Source organism: Rhipicephalus microplus, chromosome 2 (genome assembly GCF_043290135.1).
Source record: "Rhipicephalus microplus isolate Deutch F79 chromosome 2, USDA_Rmic, whole genome shotgun sequence".
Classification (NCBI taxonomy): domain Eukaryota; kingdom Metazoa; phylum Arthropoda; class Arachnida; order Ixodida; family Ixodidae; genus Rhipicephalus; species Rhipicephalus microplus.
In genome coordinates, this window is record NC_134701.1 from 222,983,601 (window position 1) to 223,011,559 (window position 27,959).

The following is a 27,959-nucleotide window of genomic DNA, read 5'->3' on the forward strand; positions in this document are numbered from 1 at the left end:
TCCTCATTCCTACGCCATGAATAATTGGGTAAAGCATCATGGTTCCCTTTGGCCTAAGAGTAGGAAGAGAGAGAGAATAAAATATTATTTGAGCAAACGCATTATGCGCTCAAGGAGGGCGGCCTCCTTATTACAGGTAGCCGGCGGCCTTCGCCATCTCCCGCGCCCGTTGAACCAAGCTGCGCTGATTCTTCAGGCCCGGGTCTGATAACTGGGCCTCCCACTGCTCTTCGGTTAGTGTAGTGGCTGCAGGGCTTTGTGTGCATCCCCATACTATATGGAATAGGCTTTTCGGGACATCACAGTGCTTGCAGTTGTTTTATTATTATGTGCACTCCAGCAAGTGAACTGAACATTGCCATGTCATCTTAACTTGCTTCATCGGGCTGTATGTTTTCTTTCTGTGGTTGTCCAGTTTTTATTTTGACTAGAACTTTTTTTTTCGCTGCAGAACCTATAAAAATAGAGTAGTCGGCGTTACATAACTCTCACGCTCTTCACAGCAAGCCATTAAAACAAAACAGAACAGGGCGGAAGATGAGACATTAGTTATTGCATATTAAATTATTATAATCACGCTGTGAATACATCATAGTCATCAAGTATTCAGCAGCGTTGGCATCCAATGCCTCGTTGCTAAACAATTATTGCTCTTCTGGTCGCTTGTACTATACGTGAACGGAAAGTGCGACCACATCTTCGTTTCCTGCTTCGTTAAATCAAATGAACATGCTATTCAATCGACGAAGCGGCCAACTGACCGTTCCGCCGAATAAATGTGATTTGTCATTGGTGATGTCAGCCCCACAGAAGCCGGACGGTCTGCGCAAGCAAGCCACTCGACGGAAGCACGAACAGGGGGCGGCTGGTCTCGCATCGGACTCATCGGTGCCGCAGAAGGTTAGTACTTCGTAAGATTTTGCAAACCAGTGCCTCAAAATGCGCAATGCGGATGACTACAGATAACTGTATCTCATAGGTGACCAGAGTTTTCGTACTTAAAATGAGGAACCATTCAATGGCGCAGCTTAAATTTGCTTACCCTTTATTTGTTTGGTTTTGCGGTCAACAAAAGTACTTTTGTAGCGCATGCTTTAGTTTTGTAATGAACAAGTTTTCACATAGATTTAGTACAGCAATATGTTTGAATCCATGTTTATATCGCCAACTACCGTACACGGCCTCTAGCTCAGCATCGTGTGAGCTCTTCTGTAAGTGTTGATGGGCTGTTCATTTCGTCCACCGCTGACTCGCTGGAGCTCAGCGCGCAGTCCGCCCTCTGTTACCGGTTCTCCTTCCACAACTTCATTTTAATACCCCGGAGCTTTCACAACTTTCGAGACAATTGAGAAGGATGGAACGCGCTTCAACGCAAAACGCAGTCTTCAGAGATTTGCTTTCGGCCACGTGAATCTCGAAGGCCACGCTTAAACTCAGATTTTGTAAAGTCCCGTTAGCTATCAAATCACATTTAGTGCAGGCGCCCGCTTGAAGCACCTGTGAACATACGTACGCATTTTCTTCCTCGCTCTAAATCGTCTAGGACATGCCCATATGCAAGCGGAGAGACTTGTCAAGTTTGTTTATTGTTCAGTTACGCTTCATTAGGAGGTTACTGCTCATTACTGTTCGAAAGCAACGAAGCTCCTTAAGACCTCACGATGTCTATCCAGCTTCAATTCGACTGGGCGGAGTGCACTGTCAAAGCGCCCGTGCCAAACATTCGTTTACGAAACCGTACACAAAGCTCACATGTGGTTTGAATATAGACCATCCATCTATCTATTCATTCGTCCATGCATCCGGCCATCCGTCCATTCATACGTCGATCCATCCGTCCATCTGTCTGTCCTTTATACAAGTCGGTGACTTCAACTTAGACACTGTTGCCCTTAGAAGCTATAGTTTTACTCCATCATCAGCATCCACTTAGCGCATATGCGTAGATTTTTTTTCTTTTTGCGATGACAGTGTGCTGCGAAGGTTCGGTGCGTCGACGTGCATGATGAAGTCACGGCTTACCGCTCTCTCGAGGAACTTAATGCGCTCCACCAAAATGGACATTTCTATACACCTCTTTCGGGGTACGTCACAGCGGGACGTCACCGGCGCACATGAAAGCGGTGCTGGGCAAAATAGCACCGCTGGTGGCTGAGCGTTGTGCAGTAGCGTGGTGTTCGGGGCTAGTTTTTGTTTCCAAACCTTTAACTACATGTCACAGTGGCAACATGTGTATGGCTGCCATCTACGAGGCGCAAATTTCCCCATGTTAACCTAACAGAATTGAGCACCATATGCAGCAACGCTTCGTTTTAAAGTTTATCACTTTAGAGAATAGCAAACCACAGAAATATCTGTCGAAGGAATGCATACGCACGCAGCGCTGCCTTGCAGAAGAATCTCGCTGATGGAACTTTCTTGCCAACCAGGGGAGGCGCTCCGGTCGCCGAGCTGAGTAGACGTGCTCCGAATGAGCTCCGCAGTTTTCGCTAATTGTGCCGCCTTAATTGCTTTTAATCGATTGGAAATCATCACTGCAGTGTCCGTGAACATCCCTGGACTCGATTGATACCATTTTTGGTCCGGCCAACCGGACTTTTCATCAAGTCTCGACGTTTTCTTCACTTGTGCGACGCTAGGCCTAGCGAACCACGCCTAGGCCTAGCACGAGTACGGCCGCGGCGCGCAGCTGCGTCGGCCGCCCGGCCCCGCTCGACGGCTCGACGCTCGACTCCTCATCGCCGAAGATGGCCTCGGCCTCATCGCAGCTCAACGCCGTTTCCCACAACCGTTTCACGGCCCTTGCTACGGAAGACATGGACTTTTGTGCTGGTGGCAACGACACTACGACCACCGACACGATCAACGACCAAGAGGTGCTACGCAGCACCGTCCGCACCGCAGTCGCGGTGCACGGCAACGACTTACACTCAAGCGACATCGCGGAATGGAAAATCTCCGGGAAACAAGTAAACCAACGCCTTATTAAGCCCCAGCTTAACGATGTTACCCAAAGCAGCAAGCCAACTCCGCAATTTAGCGAAGCTCAAGCAAAACGCATGATAGCGAGAATCACTAAAGCGTCCCGCATGCCGCCGAATTTGCCGCGGGAAGAGCAGAAGATTGTAATACGACCGAGAGGAGGGCTATTCCTAGCGAAACACGAAGCTGACAACGTAATGTCCGATGTCATAACGGCAGCCAACGTTCCCAAGACCGCAGCTAAAGCAGATACGATCTGTACTAATCCCACGTAGAACATCATTGTGATCAGCACGCCCGATGAAGGACGAGCACGTTACTACGCAAGCGTACGCTCCCTGTACATTGGGGGCCGTAGCTACGAAACGCATGCCTACTGCACCGCGCCTCACGGCACAGTGAAAGGAGTAATTCGTGGCATCGCAGTAGAGAACACTGCCGAAGATCTGCACGAGAATATTGTTAACCAAGCAAACCCGTAGGCCCTCGAAGCCCACAGGATTGGAAACACTACCTCGATCGTCATTTTGTTCGCAGGAACAAAGGTTCCCAACTACATAAAGTACGGCTCCATTATAGTAAAGTGTGGATTATACAGACAACACCACAACGTATGCAAGACATGCGGTAAAATCGACCATCGAGCCGATGTATGCCCCACGCCGGAAACTAAGATCTGCTTTGAGTGTGGCGCACCTAACCCGGCGGCAGACCACGCGGCGCGGTGCAAGCCACGTTGCAAACTGTGTAACGGTACCCCCGCCACGGGCACGGAAAGCTGTACGAACAAGTACAAGGTGCCCTTCGTAGTTACTCAGCGCAGATGGGAGCGCAGTAACGCGGCGTCAACGTTTTCGTCGCAAGACTCCCCGCAACTGCCACCACAACAACAGAACAAAGCAGATCTATCAAAGAGAGGATGCAGCCGCTCGAGGAAGCGGGACAAAAGCAGGCGACAATCGGCGAGCCGCGGCAGAAGCACCGACGGCAAGCGCAGCGAGAACATGAATTACAATCGCAACCAGCAGTGACCGGACAACGTGATAAGTTGGGCCCAGGCAGTCAACCCGCAAGCGGCGAACCGCAATCCGCTCAACCACGTAGCTGAAGCGAAGGACAACACCACCCAGTCACTACGCAATGAAAATGATCAGTTCAAGTGATGCATCGCTGAACAGAGAGCTCAAATGCAAGAGATGAACGCTAAGTTGAACCAACTCATCAACGCACAGCAGCAGCAGCAGTAACAGGTGACTCCGACACCGCCGCCGTCGCCGCCGCAGATTCAACCAAGACCCCCAACGCCAACGGAAAACAACACAAACTCAGCCATGGAGGTACAAGTCCCAGTTACTACGGAAGCTAACAGCCCAGAACCCGAAACGATCGACGTTGCTAGGACAAGCGAACCGCCACCCAAGAAGCGAGTGCTCGAATACGCACGTGAACGAAGAGTCAACGCTAGGCTGGACAGCCTAGAAGAACGTCAAGATCGACTAGAACAGACCATGAAAGCCAACTACGAAACCCTGAGCCAAGCCATCAAAGCTACTAACGATCGCCTCAATGCTACCAACGCACGCCTCAACACATTGGTGACACCCGTACATGGCATGCAGTCTACCACACAAGGAATACAGACTAAGTTGGATGCACTAATACACGTGCTGACGGCGTCAGGACTAATCCCACAACAGGCCTTCACCCAACCGCAATAATTGATGGGACAACGGCAACAGGCACCGCTAACCACAGAAACAGAGCACAGACACAACAGCATCATCTCCTTATATGGCAATGGAATCCCAACGGCATACAGGGGAGAAAAGCATCGTTACAACAGTACATACAGCAAAGCACCAAGAAACCCGACGTTATATACAAGAAACGCACAGTGAAACCCCACCGACGTTACCGGGGTACAGATCCTTTGCGAAGCCCCTTAGCGCACGAGCAGTTGGGAAAGGCGCAGGGCAGGGGGTCTGCACCTTGGTAAAGAAGAATCTATTTTCAATAGATCATGAGCTGCTACCCAACAGCGCTATCGAGCACAGCATGGTCGAAATCGTCACCGGGAAGCGCAAGCGCCGTGAAAGCACTTATATTATCAACGTGTACAGCAATCCGAAGCACTTCCAGCGAAAATTCCGCACCCTGTGCACACAGCGCAACAGCTCGCGGGCTCCAACGTAACCCTACTGAGTGGAGACTTCAACGCTCAACATACGGCATGGGGGTATCCATACACGACGGCGAAGGGCCACAGTCTCTACGACGAAACAATGTGCGCAGGTTACCGATTGCTAAAAGACCCCAACGCACCTACGAGAAACGGAACGTCGTCGCAGCGAGACACCACAAACCCGGACCTCGCTTTCATAAGCAAGGCCTCGGCACTGCGTGGAGTCACGTGGCGGAACACCGGGGAGACGTTGGGAAGTGGCCACTGCATACTCGAAATTACAATACCCATCGCAGAGAGCACGCAAAGAGCGCAGCAACAGCAAATCGTCGACTGGCACAAGTACAGAAAGAAATTAGAAGACAACGTTACGGAAACCATTAAAAACGTAGAAGCATAGACCGACATGTTGAACGCCACGACCAAAGATGCCACTCAGACGGTAGAAGCGGAGCCGGAGGCTACGATGCTGGACAGCAGACTAGCGCACCTCATAGAAGCCCGCAACTTGCTGAAACGGTGCTGGAAACGTCAACACCACAACAGAAAGCTACGCAAACGTATAGCACAACTCAACAGAGACATCGAGCATCACAGCGCAGTCCTCTGAAGACAGCAGTGGCACGCGGTGTGTCAAGAAGCCGACGGCCAACTACACAAAGGCAAGACGTGGCGCCTGCAATGCCACTTGCTCAATGATCAGACAACCTAGGGAGCTAATCGTTACATGCTGAACAAGACAATTCACAAAGCTTTCAAAGAAATGGGAGAGGCTGAGGTGCAACGACGCCTGGACGCCAAGTATCTTCCCGTAACGCCAACGGACCCACTCCCCAGCTACGAAGAGGCAACCAACGGGAGACTAGATGCCGACATCAAAAAATGGGAAGTGCGAGCGTTTCTACAAACAATCAACTGTAAATCGGCATCCGGACTGGACCACGTCACCAACAAGACATTGAGGAACTTGGACGACACGGAAATGGAAGCCCTCACCAAGTACTACAACCAGTGCTGGCGGACGGGCAAGCTACCGCAACAATGTAAGACCGCGAAAACGGTCCTGATCCCCAAACCGGGCAAACCACCCAGCATAGACAACCTGAGACCCATCTCTCTAACGTCGTGCATGGGCAAGGTGCTTGAACACGTCCTACTCAACAGATGGCAACGTTATTTGGAAGAATCCAACATATATCCACATACAATGCTGAGGTTCCGGGCCAAACTGTGTACCCAGGACGCCATGCTGTTGCTCAAGAACGAAATCGTGGACAGACACTTTCCCACGTTGGATAACAGAGCGGTGCTCGGACTGGATTTCCAGGGAGCATTCGACAACGTACACCACTCGGCCGTCCTTCGGCAGGTGTCCCACCTCAACATGGGGGAGAGGACGTTCGCTTACATCAAAGATTTTCTGACCAACCGCACCACACGGCTTGTGGCAGGAGAACTACAACTACCGCTCAAGCAGCTGGGGAGCACGGGGACACCGCAGGGCTCGGTGATCTCTCCTCTGTTGTTCAACTTTGTCATGATAGGCGTTGCAAGAAGATTGGAACGTGTTAGAAACATCAAGTACGCGATCTACGCGGACGACATCACGCTGTGGTCAACGGGAAGAAGCGACAGCCAGATCGAGGCAGCTCTCCAAGAAGCCGTCACCGCCGTAGAAGAACACCTATGACCCACCGGACTCAAATGTTCACCAACCAAGTCGGAACTGCTAGTGATCTAACCGCGAAGTGCGCGACGCCCGACAACGCAGAACATCAACGTGGTAACCCAACACGGAACGCCGATACCGCACGTGCACGCTCGGAGTTTTGGGGCTGCACCTCCAGGACTTGAGCCGCAACAACGTGACGGTAGAGAAGCTCCACGCAAAGCTCTCGCTGGCCACCCGCCTACTCAAGAAGGTGGCCACGCGGTACCAGGGCATGTGAGAAGACAGTCTACTAAGACTCACCCAGTCGTTTGCAGTCAGCCACATCTCTTACGTAGCGTCGTTCCACAATTCGAAAGCGGCGGAGATCGAGATTGACGCGATGATCAGAAAGGCGTACAAGACGGACCTGGGCTTATACACCCACACCAACACGGAACGCATGCTCACGTTGGGCGTTCACAACACGCTGGAAGAAATCGCAGAAGCCCCTGTCCCAGCCTGTCCCGCCTGTCCCAGACCACCGCCTGTCCCAGACCAGGACGGGAAGAACGATACTACAACGCATCGGAATCAACGCGCCAGCGACGACTCCGGAGGTAGCAAAGCAGCTACCCTGCAACGTTCTCCAAAGACTGAGGGTTCCACCCTTACCGAAGCACATGCATCCGCAAGTACACCAAGAAAGAAGAACGGCGAGAGCCACGGCCCTCACAAAAGGTCACGCCAATGATCCGCGCACGTACTACGTGGGCGTGGCGAAGTATCCCCACCGGCCAAACACGTACGCAGCAGCAGTCATCGCAGCAGACACTGGAGTACTCACAACGTCGGGAAGCATACGGTGCAAGTCGCCCACGCAAGCCGAGGAGTTTGCAATGCACTGGCACTAGCGTTCCCGGATGGCCGCACGGTCCTCAGCGACTCGAAGACGGCAATAGTCAGCTTTGCTACAAACAACGTCCATGGAACCACTGCAAGAGTATGTTCAACTATAGCAAGACCGGAAACCAACGTTACCGTCAAGTTATTCCCTGCGCACGCCGGAGAGCTGGACGTGGGTCCGAACCACATCGAGGAGGCAGATACGGAGGCACACGCGCTAACTAGCCGCGGGTCTCTGTCAATGCATTCCTCGGAGCCGCAACTACCCGATGCCGAAGACGGAGAGTATTTTATCACAACCTACGCCGACGTTCTGCAGTGGTACAGAACGAGCAGACGCCTCTACGCACCGCCTCACCGAGACCTACAACGCAGAGAAGCAGCCACACTACGGCAGTTGCAAGCACAAGCCATATGGACCCCCGTGTGGGCAAAGCAAGTTTGCCCGGAGGTTTACACCACTGATGTATGCCAACACTGCAAGAAGGCGCGAGCCACCCAGAGACACCTCCTCTGGAACTGTGCACCACCGCCGGGTAACGAAGAAGTAATGCCAACTGCCATAAGCAGCAAAATCATCAGCCGAGAGCCAGGCAACCAAAGAGACGTGGTCCAGCATGTGCTTAGCATCCTGGAACGCCAGCGGCCGAAAGCGGCGCCCCCATGGGTTTGACGCGAGTAGGTTGCTGCTCCGGAACGTCCGAGCACGCTAGTGTCTCGCTTTAATCCCCCTACCCCTTCCCCCTTTATGCAGGATCGTGAATAAAGTTGTTTCACTCACTCACTTGCCAACCAGCACCTGCTCCGAGGGAGAGAATGGTGGGTGGGGCAGTGACGTCACGCTGTTTGCAAATAAGGAGCGGTCTATTAGATACACACATCGAAAATATATCTCCAATGAAAGGACTGGCGCTACGTCGGTGTGACGTCAAATGAAAAATCAAGTGTTCTGCTACCGCATCGGCTGCTTCAAAACAACGGAAACGGTTAGAGGAAGACATTTTTAGCAGTCCTGGAAATTTGTTCTTGTACTTTGGTCCTTAACTGTCCTATGAGAAGGAGTTATTATGAGAACGGATGGCAGGGATGGTAGCCAGATGCTGGCATCCGTTTTGGTATACCTTGCACAGGGATGAGAAATAGCGGTTTTTTCAGTTCACGTGTCCAAAAAAATTTAGGCATTGTCAGAATTTTTAAATGAAGAAAAATGGCTGTCATGTTTTGGATGGTCTTCAGCCCAATTTTGACGAAGACCAATGGAGACACACAGAACACAGACGAGAGCTGTCATGTTTTCTTTCAAGTATACACTGCTTAAATCAGGTGTGCGTGAAATTGGTTCCTCCTTAAACACACAGGTGAACAGTTTATTTCGAATAGGTTATCCTCATGTAACACTTAGAAGACGACGGTTGCAGCTATTCCTTGCATTCATTTGTTACTTCAAAGGCTAAAGAAGGTACGAAGTAGGTATGGCGTTAACATCATTGTTGCGGTATTCGATAAGCTAGAGAAGATATGCTCTGCTATGCATATGCACCACCATGCAAAATAAGCAATAACAGCAAAAACAAAATTGGGCAATTCTTACGCTTCGCCTTTAAGAGATGAACGCAATAGCGATATTCTGTCCCTAGTGCGTACATTAAACACTTATGCATAAAATTTTTTCTACTTGCTATGCACTCACTACGGGGACATAAGAGAATGGGCGCAGTAACCTATGTGTCTTTTACAGTGGGTGACCAGCTAAACCATAACTTCGTTGTGATAATCACGTGATCTTATGCCCGTTAGTAATGTACGCTTGTACCACGCAATATTGCTGCGATATTTCACGTTGTATTGTGAAGCATGTATACAGGACAATTGTATTGTAGATAGATAGATAGATAGATAGATAGATAGATAGATAGATAGATAGATAGATAGATAGATAGATAGATAGATAGATAGATAGATAGATAGATAGATAGATAGATAGATAGATAGATAGATAGATAGATAGATAGATAGATAGATAGATAGATAGATAGATAGATAGATAGATAGATAGATAGATAGATAGATAGATAGATAGATAGATAGATAGATAGATAGATAGATAGATAGATAGATAGATAGATAGATAGATAGATAGATAGATAGATAGATAGATAGATAGATAGATAGATAGATAGATAGATAGATAGATAGATAGATAGATAGATAGATAGATAGATAGATAGATAGATAGATAGATAGATAGATAGATAGATAGATAGATAGATAGATAGATAGATAGATAGATAGATAGATAGATAGATAGATAGATAGATAGATAGATCAACAGTGCTTCCAGTACGCCGGGAAATGTCTCACGTTTGAATAGCGTCTTAGTGCAAAAATTAGCAATCAAAATGGATGAAAACGGTAGAAAGTGACCATATTCAGCTGATCTAGCCTTAATTATCATAAAAATAATGCATACAAGCAGAAACAATGATGGAAAAGAACCCTAGCATCCGTTAAGAAGCAGGGTACTCGGTGCCATTCTTAAAGAACTTCGAGCTCTCTTACGAGCTCACCACAGCATGGCTTTTCCTCTCGGAGGGTGTAATTTTTTTTAGTAATGAAATTAAAAAATCGCTTTTTGGTCTATCTACTCTGCCATACCCTCTTAACTCACTTTAGGTGCGGATATCTCCAAATAGATACGATTCTAAAAATTCCTTGCAGAGAGATGGAGACAGCCTTTCACGAGGACTTGGTGACCATTTGTATTGCGAACTATTTGTTAGGCAACTTCAGCGACTTTCACCGTATCTGTCTCTCTATCTATCAAGCTTTTTACGACATCTAGCTCTCCTGAACGTTTCGATTATGTGATATATCTGAAAAGTGGTATGGCATAACATGACTTCATGATGAGCATAAGGGAATAATCATAACATGAAAATCACGGCATGTATGTCATGAATGTTGTGATTTCCATGTCATGATTTTGCTGCTCTTGCGGTGGTTTCGTTCGCATGACATAATGCAAAGCTGGTGAGCCAAAGCCGAAGTTAAAAGTAGCCAAAAAGTAGTCATGGCACCCGCATGAAAGTTTTGTTGCCCAATGCAGTCGTAATGCACAGCCAGTTTAGCGCAGTGTAGCCACCAACGACAGCCCCGGCAGTAACCACTTTGCAATGTTGCCCTGAAAGGTCATCCCTGGTGAAGGCGACCAAATAGTTGCTGAAATTTTGGAAGACAACCGAGTTGCACCGACCGCTATCGACAAACGGTGACACTGCGGCTGTGAGGAGTGTGAATTTACGCGTGCGTGTTCTCCCTCACCCTTTTATTGAGTCCCTTTCTCTCTACTTCTATCTTTAAAACTGTTCCATCCCCTTCCCCAGTGTAGAGTAGCACATCAGGTTTTCTACACCGGTTAATATCCCTGCCTCTCCTCTCCGCCTTGTTGGTTCCTTGCGCGCATCTGCTGCCCGGAAAAGTACCACCGTCGCCAATTTTCACAAAACCTCTCACGTGTTCCGCACTTGAATAACGGTTCTGCGCCGACGCAGCCTCCGCTGGTGACCTTCCGTACCCGTGCACTGTAGCCAGTACACCGTTCAACTCGTTTTCCGTGTCGATACACACGCAACGACGACTTCGATCTGCGAGAAAACGAGAAACAAGAAATGAAACGAGGAAAAGGGCCCCGCTGCCGCGTCAGGTCGGGCCATCGTTGCCGAAAGTGCAGGAACTGCGGCGCGTCCTTTATTTATGCTGCTTTCCGCTCGACAAGGTCATTCAACTCTCCCGTTCTGAAAAAGAAAAAGTGGAAAGAGCAACGGTGTACCGCGCTGGATGGTTCGCTGTGGAGCAACTCTCGCGTCGACTGGATTTGTTTCCGCCGCGTCGGCGACCTTCGCCAAGCCGATTCACCTACGCAGGCCCCGTCGCACTAAATAACGTGCAGCGCTGTCAAAGCTGACAAGCCAATCAGAAAAGGAATGCGCTGCTCAGGCCATCCACAGCAAGTGCTCGAACGAAATTGCTTTCTTTTTTTTCCTCTCTTCTCTGTTTCACCGTAGTTCCACATAGGAAGATCTCCAGTTTTGTATAAACAAGACGCAGCGTGAGCCCATACAGCATTCCGAAAAAAGTTGAAAAAAATGAACACAAAAAAAATTAGGGATGCGCTCACTCTGTTGTATTCACCTGCCTCCTATCACGTTGCTCTCGCAATGAATTTCCAATTAAAAAAATATATACTTTGCCAATAAAAATATGCGGGACCTATAATGACAAGAGGGCAGCAATACAGCTCGTCTCTATTGTTCTTTTTTTACATTTCATATCCTATCTGTATTGCACAGTGCTTTCGTTTGAAGCTTACCTGAGGCCTGGCTTCGACCGCTTGTTCCCGACGATACACAAGAGTTATCGTATAACCACGGCAAGTTGGCGTCCGTAAAAGGCTGCCCCCATTTTACTTCGAGCACTCGTCTTCAAGCCGCGGAGCCAGCTCTGCATTTGTACACGCTGCACCGCATTAACGAATAGCCGTGAGGCAAGCAGGCTCGTGTATCTCGTCACATCACACACGGTGCGCGCAGTGCAAGCGACGCCCCACCTCTGGCGACCGCTTGGTGGCGTATTTGCGATTGGGTGCAGTTTTCTTGGCCAGTTTCAATGTTTTTCCTACCTTCTCCGGCAGCTGTCAGACTGCTCATCTCGAGGCAGCGCAGGCAGTGACTGTCATTAGTTTTTCGCCAATTTTCGTCGGTGCGGCAAACAGCGAGCGTGACTGGAAGTATGGGTGAGTTTCTTCATATATTGATCACCGAGCCAGCAAAACAGAAACGAGAGCGGGAGAGCAGATGAGTTTTTGACATACTTGAAGTTTTTTTATATAAATAATTCTAGCGCCTATGAACTGGATATCGGGTTTATCTGAACACACGTGCCACTATGAAAAAAAAAAAATCACTGCAGCTGCGTGTATGTGAGAACTCCTTCGGCGTTTGCTGCATAGTCATAGTTGCCATTCGAATGGTCGAAGTGCGCGCTGTAACTTTACAGAGAAAATTTACTTTACGAGTTATAATATTGAGTCTTTACAGCTAAAGACTTGGTGTTTATCCGCAGCCGACTGCCAACAGCAAAGTGAGATGGTGGGCAGGGAAAGCCCGCCTGCAGGATTGTCCGGGTACCACGATGAATCCCAAGTTACTCGCTTCTACCAAGGTCAAGTGGTATTGATCACTGGAGGAACTAGTTTTCTCGGAAAGGTCTGCATCCTTTATAACATTCCGCATTCATACTGTGTACATTGCTTGAATATATGTGCGTGCTTCAGTATTGCATGTCTTGCTTTTTACTGTTTTTTGTATAATCTTAAAAGGTGCTTTTGTTGGTATACACCATGAACCACTAAAAGTAGACTTGACATCACTGTAAAAACGACAAATTTGGAGCTACGAATGAATGCTGCTCACCATACGCAGTAAATAGTTATCGGTCTTGTGTGAGACTCGGAGGTATGACTTGTTCCAGTCTAGTGATTATTAATGGTAACATTCTTATTACACATACTTTTACTATTACTTCTACTTACCACTACTACTAAGTATTTGTAGTAGTAGTAGTAGTAGTAGTAGTAGTAGTAGTAGTAGTAGTAGTAGTAGTAGTAGTAGTAGTAGGGTTGTTGTTGTTTCTAACTGCAAGCATTCTGGATTACTGCAATTACAGATAATGCATCCAGTTACACGCACAATGCACAAAGGCGAGAAAGGCATGGAAAATCATCGATACAAGACATGCATATTAAACATTACTCAGTATAGTAAACACACATCGAAAGTCGTGCCTTTTCCATACAGATTTTCTTACGACCAGATAATGACTTTGTAACATAATGTTTAAAGACGACTAAACGCGGTGAAAGGAAGGCTCCGTGTAGCTGATTATCATGCGTTTGTTTCGTGACGGAAATCAGTTCTGACTGTGACACTCCAAGTTTCAGATATGACACTATTACTAATAATAAGACCCTAATTAATATTCCGACATTTCAAAGAGAGGGATCGTGTGAACTAACTAGTTCATTCACCAATATGCACTACCCTGGCTTATTTGAGTAAAGCATATTTGTAGCACGTCTCTCCTCATGAATGTTCAAACGACGTGACACAGCATGTCGAAATGTAATATGGCACCATATCCGTAGCTATAAATAAAAACGCACTTCGTTTCATTTTTAAAAATTTTTGTCAGCTGAAATCAAACCTTAAAAAAGCTAAATAAGGCGTTGGGAAAAGTACTTTAATTGCAGGACTTGTGCGATATAAGATAAACCCATACCTGCAGTCAATTGGTAGGCGTCGAGGAGGAAAGATGGAACTTTGCAATGAAAAAATCCGTAAAGAGGGTGTGTGTGCTCGACAAGTAGACTTGAATCCTTCAAAGCTAAAACTTTGCTTTCAGATGATCGGTCGGTCGGTTGGTCGGTCGGTCCGTTCGTCCGTGGGTCGGTCGGTCGGTCGGTTGGTCGGTCGGTCGGTCGGTCGGTCGGTCGGTCGGTCGGTCGGTTAGTTAGTTAGTTAGTTAGTTAGTTAGTTAGTTAGTTAGTTAGTTAGTTAGTTAGTTAGTTAGTTAGTTAGTTAGTTAGTTAGTTAGTTAGGTAAACACACACAAATGCTAGACACTTCCATTGCGAGCTTTTTCGCATATTCAAGCTTTGACTGTCAAATGAATGTGGTTCAAAAATTACTATATAATTAGCGCTGTGCTTCTGTCAATTATCTGCTGCCTTCGATAATGTGTCTGTTAAGGTGGAATTTGTGATAACGAATTATTTCTGGGAGAGATTCATGGAAATGGCTGAGTGAACGAGCAACTGCAACCCGAATAATCCACGCGTACGGTCCCGAGCACTCACCGTCGACCAATAATAATTGTTAGCGGTTCACGTCACAAAACCACGATATAATTATAAGAGACGCCACATTGGAAGGCTTGCTTGAAATATTGAAAAATGTTACCTGCCCGGAAACACACCTTTTTAAGCACGATATATCGCAATATATTCACTCGATGATTTCAAACATGAGTGTGTATATTAAAGCTTTTCTCATAGTCGTTACCTCCAAACACATGTCAATAGCATGTTCAGTACCCCCATTGCCTCTCCCAAAAAAGTATGCACGTGTCATGCAGTAAGTTTTCAATTTTCGATAAAGTCTCTTTATAATCCCTGCTTGTTGCAGATCTTGTAGCTTATAATTGATTCGTTACTCTAGTTTTCTACCTCATATCTACTGACTTGGATATCCTGGAAGGGAATATATCCGACACTAGTAATGACTCACAAAAGTTGTCGAGATTAACTTCAGCAAATGCGCACAGTACATGCAATAACACCTACGTTAATTCGTCGTATCGCTGTTCGCTAGCTTAAAACGTCGCTCGGCTTCTCTACCACTCCCGTGGTGAAATCCCATTAGCAAAAATTTCCTTCAACAAGTGCAATTGCAAAATGGCGTCAAAATTAGTTACGTGCCATGAGTAATTGTGTTTTACAGCGACTCACAAGTATTGCTTCGTTTCAGGTTTTGCTCGAAAAATTGCTCCGATCCTGTCCTCTTAAGCGCATCTATCTTTTGGTACGCAACAAGGACGACATGGAACCTGAGGCGAGATTGGAATCTATGCTAAGTTCTGAAGTAAGTTGACGTGCCGAATTCTTGATTTAAAGAGAAGAGACGGTGTTTTAGCACTCAGCCTCTTAGCTCAGCTGGCATTCGAAGAACGTAAAGAGCATGACGTGTTAATTTAAATCCCGATTCTTGTCATGAACGCAACGAGTCAACCATGATTGGAGTAGAGGGAGCAAACGCGAGTCGTTTACAGCAGGGGTCAGCTACCTGCGGCCAGTGGGCCTGCGAGGCAGTGTTATGCGGTCCTGAGCATGACGTGAGCCTCGCTATTTCTTATATGAAGGCTGACTTGACATTATTAACCTGAAATGGGCTTGTGCTCTTAACCTATGTTAGTAAATTGCAACTTTGTGATGTGCGAGCAGGAAATAAGCATTATTTTGACGGCAATTTTCACGTTATACTGCGAGTATGCCCACAATTTTCTCATATTATTATTATTATTATTATTATTATTATTATTATTATTATTATTATTATTATTATTATTATTATTATTATTATTATTATTATTATTATTACTATTATTATTATTATTATTATTATATAGGTGAACGTTACACGCAGCACAGATCTCCACGCAGTTTTAAACTGTCGAGCTTTCATGTTTGGTGACCATCATAGGTCACAGTAGTTTTAACCTACATCACATACAGTTTACTCACGTTCTGCGGGTAATTCCCACTTCATTCAACCCCAATTCACACCGCCAGCTTTTGTTTCGTCAATTTTCGCCAAGAGAAGCTTAAGCTCGCTTCATTTTTTTTTTTATTTGCCCACTGAGTGTTAGGAAAGGCTCTGAAAGGCCGCTCTTCCAGCTTTCGCTCTGATTATGCTGCGCCCCCTGCGCAGGCCTGGCGTTTTTTGGACAGGATGTATGCTTAATGATAAGACGTACACATAGTCTTCAAAGTTTTTTTTTTTTTTTCGATCACTCATTCTTTACCAGGTGTCATTTGAAGCGCAGCGACGTTATGTTTGTGTATTAAGCCTAATTTCCTGAGACAGAATCATGCAACTGTAAAAATGCGCATTCGTACAGCTTCATCATACAACACCCATAAGAAACACTTGCATAGTTTCACTCTCAACAATGATGATATTGTCACTACATGCACTACGCTAACGCAATGAAACCCAGAATTTTTCGCTTTTGCAAGTCGTTAAACAAGTCCTGTTTATAGCCCTGTGATAATCCTCAATGAGAACACCAAGTATATATAAAGACCCTTCTACGTATCAAAATAATGTTTGCTAACAGTCAGAACGAGTATATGCCAGCGTTTGCATGAATAATTCCGAAGCACGGTGCACACAGCATTAGCTATTATGCACTTGAAGTAACTGAGAACATAAAGAACCAAACATGTGTAGACCACAAAAATAGACTCTCGAGAGGGTCGTTCTTGCCAACGACCCTACTAGCCGAGTCAGGTAAACCTGGAGTAGGCCCAAGAGTGATACGTCGTATAGAACGTACCCAGTCTAAGCTGTTTTTGTACTTACACATGTCGCTCTCATCTTTTGCCCAGATGTTCCAACGAGTCAGATTAGAAGTGCCAGAGGCTATTGGAAAAGTGAAGGCACTTTCGGGGGACATAGCTGAACCAAGTCTTGGGCTCAGCAATGCTGACAAGCGCATTTTAATCGACGAAGTATCGATCGTCTTCCACCTGGCAGCCACCATCAGGCCGAACGAAACATTCAAGTGAGTAAAAAAATAAACTTCCGCGCTTTGTAAAGCGAAATTTCATTATAAGCTTTAGTACATATATGGACACGATAAGATTGCAATATTATTTCACGTGAAAAATGAGCCATACACACTGCAGCGCACGCAACCTAGTCATGCAGCTATATTCGTGTATAAGTTTGATTGATTGATTTGTGGGGTTTAAAGTCCCAAAACCACCATTTGATTATGAGAGACGCCGTAGTGGAAGGCTCCGGAAATTTTGACCACCTGGGGTTCTTTAACGTGCACCCAAATCTGAGTACACGGGCCTACAACATTTCCGCCTCCATCGGAAATGCAGCCGCCGCAGCCGGGAATCGAACCCGCAACCTGCGGGTCAGCAGCCGAGTACCTTAGCCACTATACCACCGCAGTGGGGCCGTGTATAAGTTTGGAAGTCCGCAGCATTTCATTCCCTAGTGTTCAAGCGACAAGTTTGCACCAATGAATGTGCCCTCCAAATTGACGTCAAGAGCCAGACGGCCACTGACCCCGCCTCCGGAGAACACTGCTGACTGCATGAGCAGGACTAATGCTTTAGTCACAGATGCGATCAGCTACAAAAAAAAAGACGAAGAAGTGTGTTTTGAATAGGAGCTACTTCTGCTAACTCCGGCATATTTCAGTGGTAATTTAAGTCTGTTGATCAGTTTTCGCTGCTCCCTTGGAGGGGATGGATGTAGACCACCCCGGGCGCCTGCCGGCACCAGCGGCGTCAGCGGCGGCCGCCTCCAGGAAGCGGATGGGACAAGCGAGTGACAGCGACAGTGAAGACACTCATGCTTCCTACCTCAGCAGTGAGGACGTTTCAGATGACGGTTTCCAACCTGTGCTGAGCCTCAAAGCGAAGAGGAGGAACATAAGGACATCCTCATCCTCAACTATTCAAACTTTAAGTGAAGCGCCAAAATCGAACACTTATACCATCCTGTTTCTGCCTGCACTTCCTACCATCACCATGAAACGCCTTAACAGACAGTCTGTGTCGAGGTCTCTGGAAACGCTCGTGCCAAATGAGATCACGGACATAAGAGTGAACGCCAGAAAGAATATACTGGCTGTTGACGTTTTGCACGCAAGTGCGTTGGGCGTTCTGCGCAGTGTAACTGACTTGGACGGCAACCAGGTACGCTCTCATGTTCCCTTGGGATGTGACGTAGTAACCGGCGTGATCTACGACATAGATGTGGCTATTTCCAATAATGACTTACAATTTCTTGTCAAGTCAACAACTTATACTCCAATTGTTGATGTCACCCGGCTAGGCAAGTCTCGCTGTGTGAAGATTGCGTTTAAGAGCACATCACTCCCCTCTCATGTGAAGGTGGGGTACTTCAGACATGCTGTGCGGCCTTTCATTCCAAAGCCTCTCCAGTGCCGTAAATGCATGAAACTTGGACATGTGAGCAGCGTCTGCGAGAATTCGGTGGTATGCCACCACTGCGCAGAGCCCCATGCAGCGGATAAGTGCGTCGCAACTGTCAAGAAATGCTCTAATTGCAATGGATCCCATGAAGCCACATGGAAGGACGGCCCGCGGATTCAGAAGGAAATTGCCATCTTGAAGGAGATGGTGCGCGATCACTCATCTCATCGAGAAGCCGCAGCTAAAGTCAGAAGGCGTCGCTCACGTCGACGTCGGTCTTCAAGGACGCCCGCTACCTCCTAGACACGTTTGCCAGATCCCTCATCAGTACCACCTCCTTTACCTCCCAGACCACATGCTGTGGGAAAAGCTGTAAAGGTCAAATCCAGTGAGCATACCCTAACTGCGACAGAGTGGCCTGCACTTCAAAGGGAAGCAGCATCAAGCGAACCGAAGGAGTTTCATGACGGCCAGTCCGCGATCCCGGTTCGAGATCTTTTACACCAAGACAGGCAAGTGACTGCAATCGTGCAATCATTATTTGCCATGACTCGCACGCTACTGAGCAGCATACAATCTCCGTCTGCTAAGAGTGCACTGCAAATACTGGATGCACTGAATCCAGTTCTTGCTAACGTTGTATAAGCACAATGGTTCAACAAAATCTCTTCTTCCGCACTGAAGTTAAAAGTGCGTCGATTTTTCAGTGGAATGCCAGAGGCATGAAGTCCCGTATCTCGGACTTTCGCCAATTTGTTCGGGCCAATCAATTCCCTATACTTGTCATATGTGAACCAAACGTATCAACAGATTGTCCGGTTATGAAGCTTTCTGTTCAGCCGCTTGCGAAGAACGAAGCAAAGTAATTGTTTACATTCGCACAGACTTGACTTATCTTTCGCACCCAATAAGTTCTAATAACGACAATCAGTACGTGTGTCTTCGTGTAAAGAAGAATGCAGTTTCGTTCACGCTTATTGGTGGATATATATCTCCGTGATCGCGATTTCACTGCGACAGATTAAAAGACATCCTAATGAGGACCGATGGGCCTTGGATCATCGCCGGTGACTTCAACGCCCATCACGTGCTTTGGGGGAGCAATAGGATGAATGCCAGGGGCCGGAACATTGTTACATTCGCTTCCGACTACGACCTTTCCATCATGAACGATGGTACCCCCACATATCTGCGGGGTCTCACGTATGGCAGTTGCCTTGACCTGAGATTGGTGTCACGGTGCTTCTCTCACAAAGTTAAGTGGTTTTGCGATATTGAGACTCATGGGAGTGATCACATACCCACCTACGTGACGATCGATAGTATCATAAAAAAAATTCTCTTCCGGTGTTGTAATTGGCACTGACTGGTCGATGTTTACATCTCGTGTTGAGGACGCTTGCCAAGAAGGCCTTGCCTGCAGCCTGGAAAATACCATAGTGGAAGCTGTGCAAGCGTCCAAATGTAAATTACCATTTTCGTCTAAAATAACACAGTTTGACATCAAACTAGAAAGATTACGAGCTATACTAAGGCGTGCTGAACGACGATACAGACGCACAAGATCAATTTACGATCTGAGCGAAGCAAGACGACTCCACAAAAAGATTCAACGACGCATTTACAAGCTGGAGAGCGAACGCTGGAAAGCATTCTGCGAATCTCTTGACCCTTATAAACCGCTGTCATATATTTGGAGAACATTTCGTGGTCTTCGCTCCTTTCCGCAACAACGGCACCCTTTTAAAGCTTTGGCACTCCATCATGGAAAAACAGAACTCGAGGTGGCTGAAGAATTTTGCACGAGAGTTGCCGGGAATATTATGAACGAGAGCATCGACGCCGTGATCGTTCCTGACACGCGATTACCAGAAATGGACATTCCATTCACCATGGAAGAACTAAAAGGTGCGTTAGTCGCTTCTAGCGCATGTCATCGCTAGGTCCTGAGGGTATTACTTATAGTGCGTTGGGACACCTTGGACAAAAAGCCAGAAAAAAACTTTTAACATGCTTCAACAACTCCTGGCTCAGTGTCAGGGTTCCCCGAGAATGGAAAACAAGTCGATTAATACCACTTTTGAAATCGGGAGAATCACCATTGGACTTGACAGCGTATCGCCCTATCGCCCTCGCAAGCTGCCTCGGAAAAGTGATGGAAAGAATGGTTCTATTTCGTCTCGAGTGATACTTGGAACGATACACCAAATACCCTGCTTGCATGGCAGGCTTTCGTTGGGGCCGCTCCTCCGTCAACTGTGTCCTTGACTTATCAAAATTTGTTCAGCAAGAAAAAAAGTCTCAAGCGTATATCAGTGGCACTCTTTCTTGACGGGAAGGGTGTATATGATAATGTAGCTCACGATGCCATCCTCACTTCTCTCGCAGCAATGGGCATTGGTGGACGAATGTTTCAATGGATAAAAGATAATATAACTGGCAGGGGTTTCTTTGTGCAAACAGATGAGGGTACAACTGCTGAACATTACACCTACTGTGGAGTACCTCAGGGAGGTGTTTTAAGCCCCACATTGTTCAATGTTGCCCTATTGGTCTGGTGAAGGTTCTGCCAAATTCGGTGTGCCTATCCATATACGCCGATGATATTTGCATCTGGAGTGCTGCAGTTACTCGCCCTCAGGTGCGTGCACGAATACAGCGGGCAGCAACCCTCACAACAGCCTACATTCAGAAACAAGGCCTAACTATATCAACTGTGAAGTGCGCGTTGATGGCGTTTACACGCAAACCAATGACGCCATACCCTGTTTACATCAATGGGCAGAGTGTCAAATATGCACGGACGCATCGTTTCCTGGGCACAATAATCGACAGAAGTCTTTCGTGGAGCCCGCATTGTGCGTACTTGAAGAAGAGACTGCTATCTATTGTGCATATAATGAAATTCATGTGCGGGAATGCATGGGGAACTTCTGTGGCCTCCATGCTACAGCTCTACAGGGCCCTATTTCTAGGTCTATTGCGCTACAGCTTGCCGATACTGACTAACATTTGTCAATCTAATACTCATTCATTGGAGAGTTTGCAGGGTCAGGCACTGCGCATCTGCCTAGGACTGCCCCGATGCGCTTCTACTTATGCCACAATCATGCTTGCCAAAGACCATTCGGTCAGGACATAAAGAGTTGTGGATTGCCTCAGAGCGCACATTCGACATGCTAGCCGTGTCCCCGACCACCACTTGGCCCTTCTACCCTCCGGAAGACCACGTGCTACGTTTTCAGACGTCATAGCCAAGCACCTAAACAGAATTCCATCAGGATATACGCCAGCTACAAGAATGGCATGTCCTTTGTGGTGCCTTGACCGGCCGCAAGGACGTCTAGAAATTCCGGGTACCAAAAAGAAAAGCAATCACTCCAGAGTAGCATTGAAGCAAGCAACACTGCTATTATTACATGAGTTGTACTTGGACCGAACGCAGATATACACTGATGGGTCCGTCTCGTCCAGCAGCTCATCAGGTGCCGCTGTAATTCCGGCTGCAGCAATGACAATCAAATTTAAGTTGTCGCATATGACTACATCTACGGCATCAGAGCTTGCTGCTATAAGGGCTCCTTTACAATATCTCGTTCAAGAACGTCCAGGAAAATGGGTCATATTCTGTGATTCGAAGGCAGCGCTTTAGAGTTTGCAGTCTGCCATGCGTAGGAGGAGTCATGAACAATTGGTACAAGAAATAAGACATTGCCATCATTAAGCTCTAGCACGAAGGCATGATATTATATATCAATGGCTGCCTGGACATATCGGTATTACCGGAAATCAATTAGCCGATGATGCAGCCCGCTCAGCCCATGAAGGAACCCGTGTAGTCCCGATTCCTCTATCAAGGAATGATGCAGCAAGACAACTTTACCTGCTGGCTCGAGATCTTACACGCACGTTCTGGTCGTCTACCAGCTTCCAAAGGTGTCAATTTTATGAACTGGATCCTTCGCTAAAGATAAAGCTACCATCACAACTTTCCCGCTCCGATGCGACACTGTTATGCCACCTTTGGTTGGGTGTTGCATTCACAAAGGTGTACTCCTTTCGCATCGGTATGGCAGACACTTCTACATGCGACTACTGCGGAGCTGAAGAGACCATTGAACACGTCCTGTGCAGCTGCGCTTGCTACGACACAGCGATGCCAGCTCCGGATAGTTTTGAATCAACTTGACCCCGGACCATTTTGTGTGCAGAAGATTCTAGGACCTTGGGCATGTGCCTCACTTGCGCAGAAAGCGACTAAAGCACTGCCACTTTACTTAAAGTCAACAAACCTGAGCGACCGCCTGTAGACTGTGTGTGCTCCCCGAGTGTGCTCGTGATTGTGTCTACCTTCTCATCTCTCTGCAACCTCTTTTTCCCCTTCATCCCTTCTCCAGTACAGGGTAGCAAACCGAATGTGCATCTGGTTAACCTCCCTGCTTTTCCTTGCATCTTTACCTCTCTCTCTCGCGATCAGCTACTGCGCTTCAGTTGTTTTTGCGGCGTCCTGCGGGCTTCTTGGGTTCCATCCAACTGTCGTATTTCACCACTGCCATGAATCTTTTTCATCATTATGCACGCAATCCAGCTCGCACCCGTCTGTCATTCTGCATCTTGTACGCCTAGGACACACTTTGGGCTTTCCTGCGATTTCTCTTAATGCCACATGTATTGTGCATTTGTCAATAACTTGTTTCCTTATGCTGATTGAAACAAAATTTTTGACTTCATTAAGGATGTCCAACAATGAATCATTTGAGTTGGCATGTAGCTCGATCTGAATAGAAATACTGACTTCTCGTGTCCCGACTGCAACACTGAATGACGCTTGTGCATCATTTGTATGGGTTTCAGACAGGCGGTTCAGCTGAAAGTTTTGGGCACCCGGCGTACTCTGGACCTGTGTAAACAAATGCGGAACCTTTGTGTAAGTAGCCTTTTTTGCTCTCCGAAAAATTCCGTGTATCACTGATTTTTTTTTGACCATATTGTATAAATTTTCATCCAAATTGTAAGCATGCCCTTCAAGTGAAAACACCTGTGCTTGTACACACAAAATACGATCAATACTGCAAGAAAATTTACCGGCGAAAAATTAGGTCCCCTTTTCACCAGCGAAGCCAGGCTTTAAGGACGTACAGAATTGGGCAGCCGTCATTGTTCTTCTTTGGTTACGTTTTTTCTTATCCCTTTCTGCCTTTTCTGTCATATCTACGTTTTTTCTCGAATTCCTTTGCTTTTGTTAATTTCTATTTATTTTTTTCTTCCTTTCTTTGCATTTCTCACTCTTTCGATCTTTCTCTTTATTCCATTTATCTCTCTCTCTCTCTCCATTTCTTACTTCCTCTTTATTTTATATTTTTTCTTGCTTTTAATGTTTTTTCTCACTTTCTTACTCTATTTGGCTCCTTCGCAGTATTTCTATGTTGTGCTCTACTCACTTTCGTCCCTCTTTCCCTCGTCCTCATCCACACTTTCATTTCTCACCCTTTGGTGTAGTGTACTCTACAATGCTATGTGATATGTTGCTATAGATAGAGAGAGAGAAAAAGTTGAAAACATATATTGTTAAGGAAAGAGGGTTTGTGCGCGAAAAGCACGAATCAATTACATGTTTTGCGTCTCTAGACGGGCATGACGAAGCTCTTCTCCCAGCCGTGTCACTAGAGCCCTCTGGCACTCCAGCGAGAAGTGGATGAGGAGGGCAGCCTCCCATGTCTCTCAGGAAGGGGTAGTAGTCGAACAGGGCAGGTGGTGATTTATCGTACATGACACAGGACTCCTCACAATATGGGTGCCTCGCATCCGTCTTCGGATCACACTGTTCTGCAAGATCAGGACACAGTAGAGTGCCTGTATGGAGGCGCCTTATGTATGCAGGTGCTTCAGAGTTCACTCCTTCGCCTCACTTAGCCCCATTTGCAGGAGCTGGGAAAAGGCGGTGAAGGTCGTGGTAAGAGGACATCCTTTCCCTGAACAGCAACAGTTAATGTACCTGGATGGCCTAGTGGTTGCGATGGTTGCCATCGGATGGCAGCAAGGTGCAGGATGAAGGGGAAGACGCAGGGGAAGAAAAGGACAGAGATAGCACGTGCCGGTTCGTAAGAACAGTCATGTATTCGCCGATTACGAATAACGGCCAGCGTATGCTTAAAAATGCGTAATCAGAACAGTCGGCAATTATTTGCATGACAAGAGGAGTGCACCTTGATAAACAAATACTATCGTAACCTTCTAGGTGAAAGCCAATGGTATCAAACAATTCATCTGTTGGTTTCGTGACAGGTCTAAACAAACAGTTCCTCCACGCTGCCTGAGGCGTGCGACAACTAAGCTCGAAATACAGGCGTTGAGCAAGAGGCTTTGAATTGCTTGATCACAGTGCCGCACTTTGACTTCTAAACATTAATCAATCCACGTCTATGTGACGTATGTAATTAGGTCACAATTTCTATTCATGGGGATGAGAAAAAATTATCACGCGTTCCTTTCCCGCGTCATCTGGTAAAAGCGTTTTCACTCTATCATTTTTTTGTACGTTCCATGTGTTACAATTACCAGAAGTGCCCGTTTGTAACATTTATTATATATGCGTAACTCGTACGTCTTCTTTCTTTGTGTAGGCTCTTGTACACGTCTCAACGGCCTATAGCAACTGGAACAAAAAGGAAGTACACGAGATGGTGTACCAAACGCCCATTGAACCACACAAAGTTATTGAAGCCACTCAGTAAGTCACATGAACGTAGTTGCCGTCTGGTATGTAGCTAACACATGGCACCCGCCACGGAGGTCCAGTTGTTGGGGCCTACACTATATACAGTGTCTCTCATAATCATAAGGTGGTTTTGGGACCCCAACAATCATATTAGCTAACGCTCTAGAGACTAGAATTAACCACTTTCTTGCATGATAAATGAATTATTTATTCAATCAATCAATCAGTCGGTCTTTCGTTCAATAAACACTTATTATATATATGTAATGATCCGCTATTATTATAAAGGTAGGTGGCCGGAGCCCTTTCAATGGTTCTGGCAGGGGCTGTTTTTCTAATAGAAGTCATCATTATTATACGACGAAATAAATCTTGGGAGACAGTAGAAATCGTAAATAGTGGTATATAAAGTAGATAATCTAGCTCTTAATAATTACTGCGGTTTAATGTCCCAGAATCACTGTACAGTCAAGAGAGATGCCGTATTGGAGGGCGCCGAAAATTTCGACCACCTGAAGTTCTTTAACGTGCGCCTAACTCTAAGCACATGGGTTTTAAGAATTCTCGCCTCCGTTGAAAATGCCACCGTCGCGGCCGGGATTCGATCCCGCGACCTGCGGGTCAGCAGCCGAGTGCCTTAGCCACTAGACCGCCGTGGCAGGTGAGCGAACTTTACCGTAGGCCAGTATTCTCCTTTGATAATTTGTTGGGAAAGCTATCACTTTCGGGCAGCGCTAATCGTTGGGTGAAATCCCTCGCGAGAAGTGTTTGCTGTGAACGACTTAGCCAGCTATCACGTTGAGAAAGTTATGACTTCATGTGTTTTCCTTCAAAAAGAAATACTGTGTTCTAAAGAAAGAAAATCAAATATGTATATGTATATGCGGCATTTTTCAGATGTGAAGCGTCTTATGTTCAAGCTCAATCCGGTGTGCGACGTGACCACCCTTACTGCGCACGCGTGTCTCCTCCCCTCTCTCCTCTCCTACGCTCGCCCCTTTCTTCTGGCAACGCCGACGCAGGGAGCGTCTGCTAACCTAGACTTGCTCCCCTCTCTCTCCTTTAGGCATCCCTCCCAGTGGCGTTTACACCTCCATTGCGCATGTGCATCCCCTCCCCCTCTCTCTCACCTTGAAACTCTGATGCAGGCAGCGGCTGCTAGCAAGTTTCTTGATTGAAAAAATGCACAAACGTTCACAGGTCACCACGTAGGCACTGCATCTCGACCTCCACGGCAGTGCGGGTGGGATATTTTTCCTGTGCGTTGTTGAACGATGAACATTCGCAGGGTGCGCGTTTAATGAAGGCGGACTGCGGGCCTCTATGTCCAATTGTAGTTTTTCTGAAAAAGCTAAGTGGGCTTTAAGGTGAACTGAAAATGAAAAAAAAAATTCAGTTTTTTTCTACTGAAACTGTGGTCGGGACTTCCCTAACGCTTTTTTTTTTTCAGGGTGGTCCTCTCACAAAACAATCTCAAACTTATTACGTGACTAAAATCTATGAAGCCCACTATTGTTTGTATCTTGGTGCAAAATTTAGACCTCTGCGTTATAGAGGGGAGCAGATATGATAGTCGGGCTAGTTGGTGATACATTATGGGCAGTACCAGCGCACAAACTCACGGGACGAAGAGAAGAGGCACAAACAAGCGCTGTTTGTGTCTCTTCTCTTTGTCCCGTGAGTTTGTGCGCTGGTACTGCCCATAATTATAGAGTTGAACACTTGGGCTTGGCTACAAAAAAAAGACGTCTAAAAGGCAGTCTGTGAATGATGTAGCAATATTTTGCGACAAAATGAACCCCGTGCGTATGCTTTCGTTGGTACCGTCCTTCGTTACGTGGGCGTAATGACGATGACAAGGCTTGTAAAGTGAATGGTTCAGCTTGGAAACAAGTGCCCCGTTATGTACTATAGGCAACGTTTTCTTCTCTTTGGCATCTACTGAGAAAGCATTGAATTCTTGAGCACATCTTCATTTTATTCGCGCTTCTCTTGTTTCACTTAGCTGCTTCTTAGCTGGTTTTACGCGGCGCGGCTTCGGATCATTTCTTCTCCTTCAAGATATAAAACGGTGCCCGATTTCATCATTTCAGTTCTTTTTGATTTCAAGCATGCCCTGTCGGAGCGAAAAAAAAATGATGTGCAAAACGAAGAAAAAAAAACATTTCTGGAAAAGCAGCACGATGACAAAGCAGCTAGAACCCAAATGAAACATTGGATGGAGCGATATTGGTTGTTTTGATCACGATCGTCGATGCAGTGCTAGTTTAATGAACCCGGAGCAGTTCTCACATCAACTCTCGCAAACAGATGCTGGACATGGCTCACGTTTTGTGCGAAACTGGTTTCTTTATTTCGCGTTACAATCAGGAATTTTCCCATTCGGCTTCAACTATTTAAAGGTGAAAAATACTGTGGTGTACTTTAAGTTCCTATGAAGTTAAGCATAGCCTCGGTTTCCGAGTTTGGCTCTCTGAAAAAAAGAATAACGCCATTTATTCGTCCGACGGCTGAACATTTGCAAATCCTGATTTGACGTATATGTGTCCTTTTTTAGTTGTCTCTTTTTATTATAGAAGCAACAGTTATAATTGAAAAAACGTTTTCTTTTTTCTTAGCATAGTGATCAACCTATTAAATAAACGTTACAAGAAGAACAACTCATTCAAAAGCATAGTTATTACAATATCCATTATTCTATTAAAAATGCTGCAAGCCTCATGTAACATAC

At 46.5% G+C, this 27,959-nt stretch overlaps 1 protein-coding gene across 3 annotated transcripts in view; it reads left to right on the forward strand.

Annotated features, from left to right (window-relative positions):
- Nucleotides 1-27,959, forward strand: part of LOC119170396 (fatty acyl-CoA reductase 1-like) — a 38,162-nt gene that overhangs the window by 381 nt on the left and 9,822 nt on the right. The window contains exons 2-7 of one of the 3 annotated variants that reach the window (XM_075876289.1): nt 803-900; nt 12,840-12,982; nt 15,302-15,415; nt 16,942-17,117; nt 23,365-23,437; nt 25,134-25,240. In XM_075876289.1, coding sequence (XP_075732404.1) covers nt 12,863-12,982; nt 15,302-15,415; nt 16,942-17,117; nt 23,365-23,437; nt 25,134-25,240 — 590 coding nt within the window. In that variant the 5' untranslated portion in view covers nt 803-900; nt 12,840-12,862. Of the gene's footprint in view, nt 1-802; nt 901-12,148; nt 12,511-12,839; nt 12,983-15,301; nt 15,416-16,941; nt 17,118-23,364; nt 23,438-25,133; nt 25,241-27,959 lie in introns of those variants that run through there. The other 2 variants (XM_075876293.1, XM_075876284.1) reach the window with 2 other exon arrangements.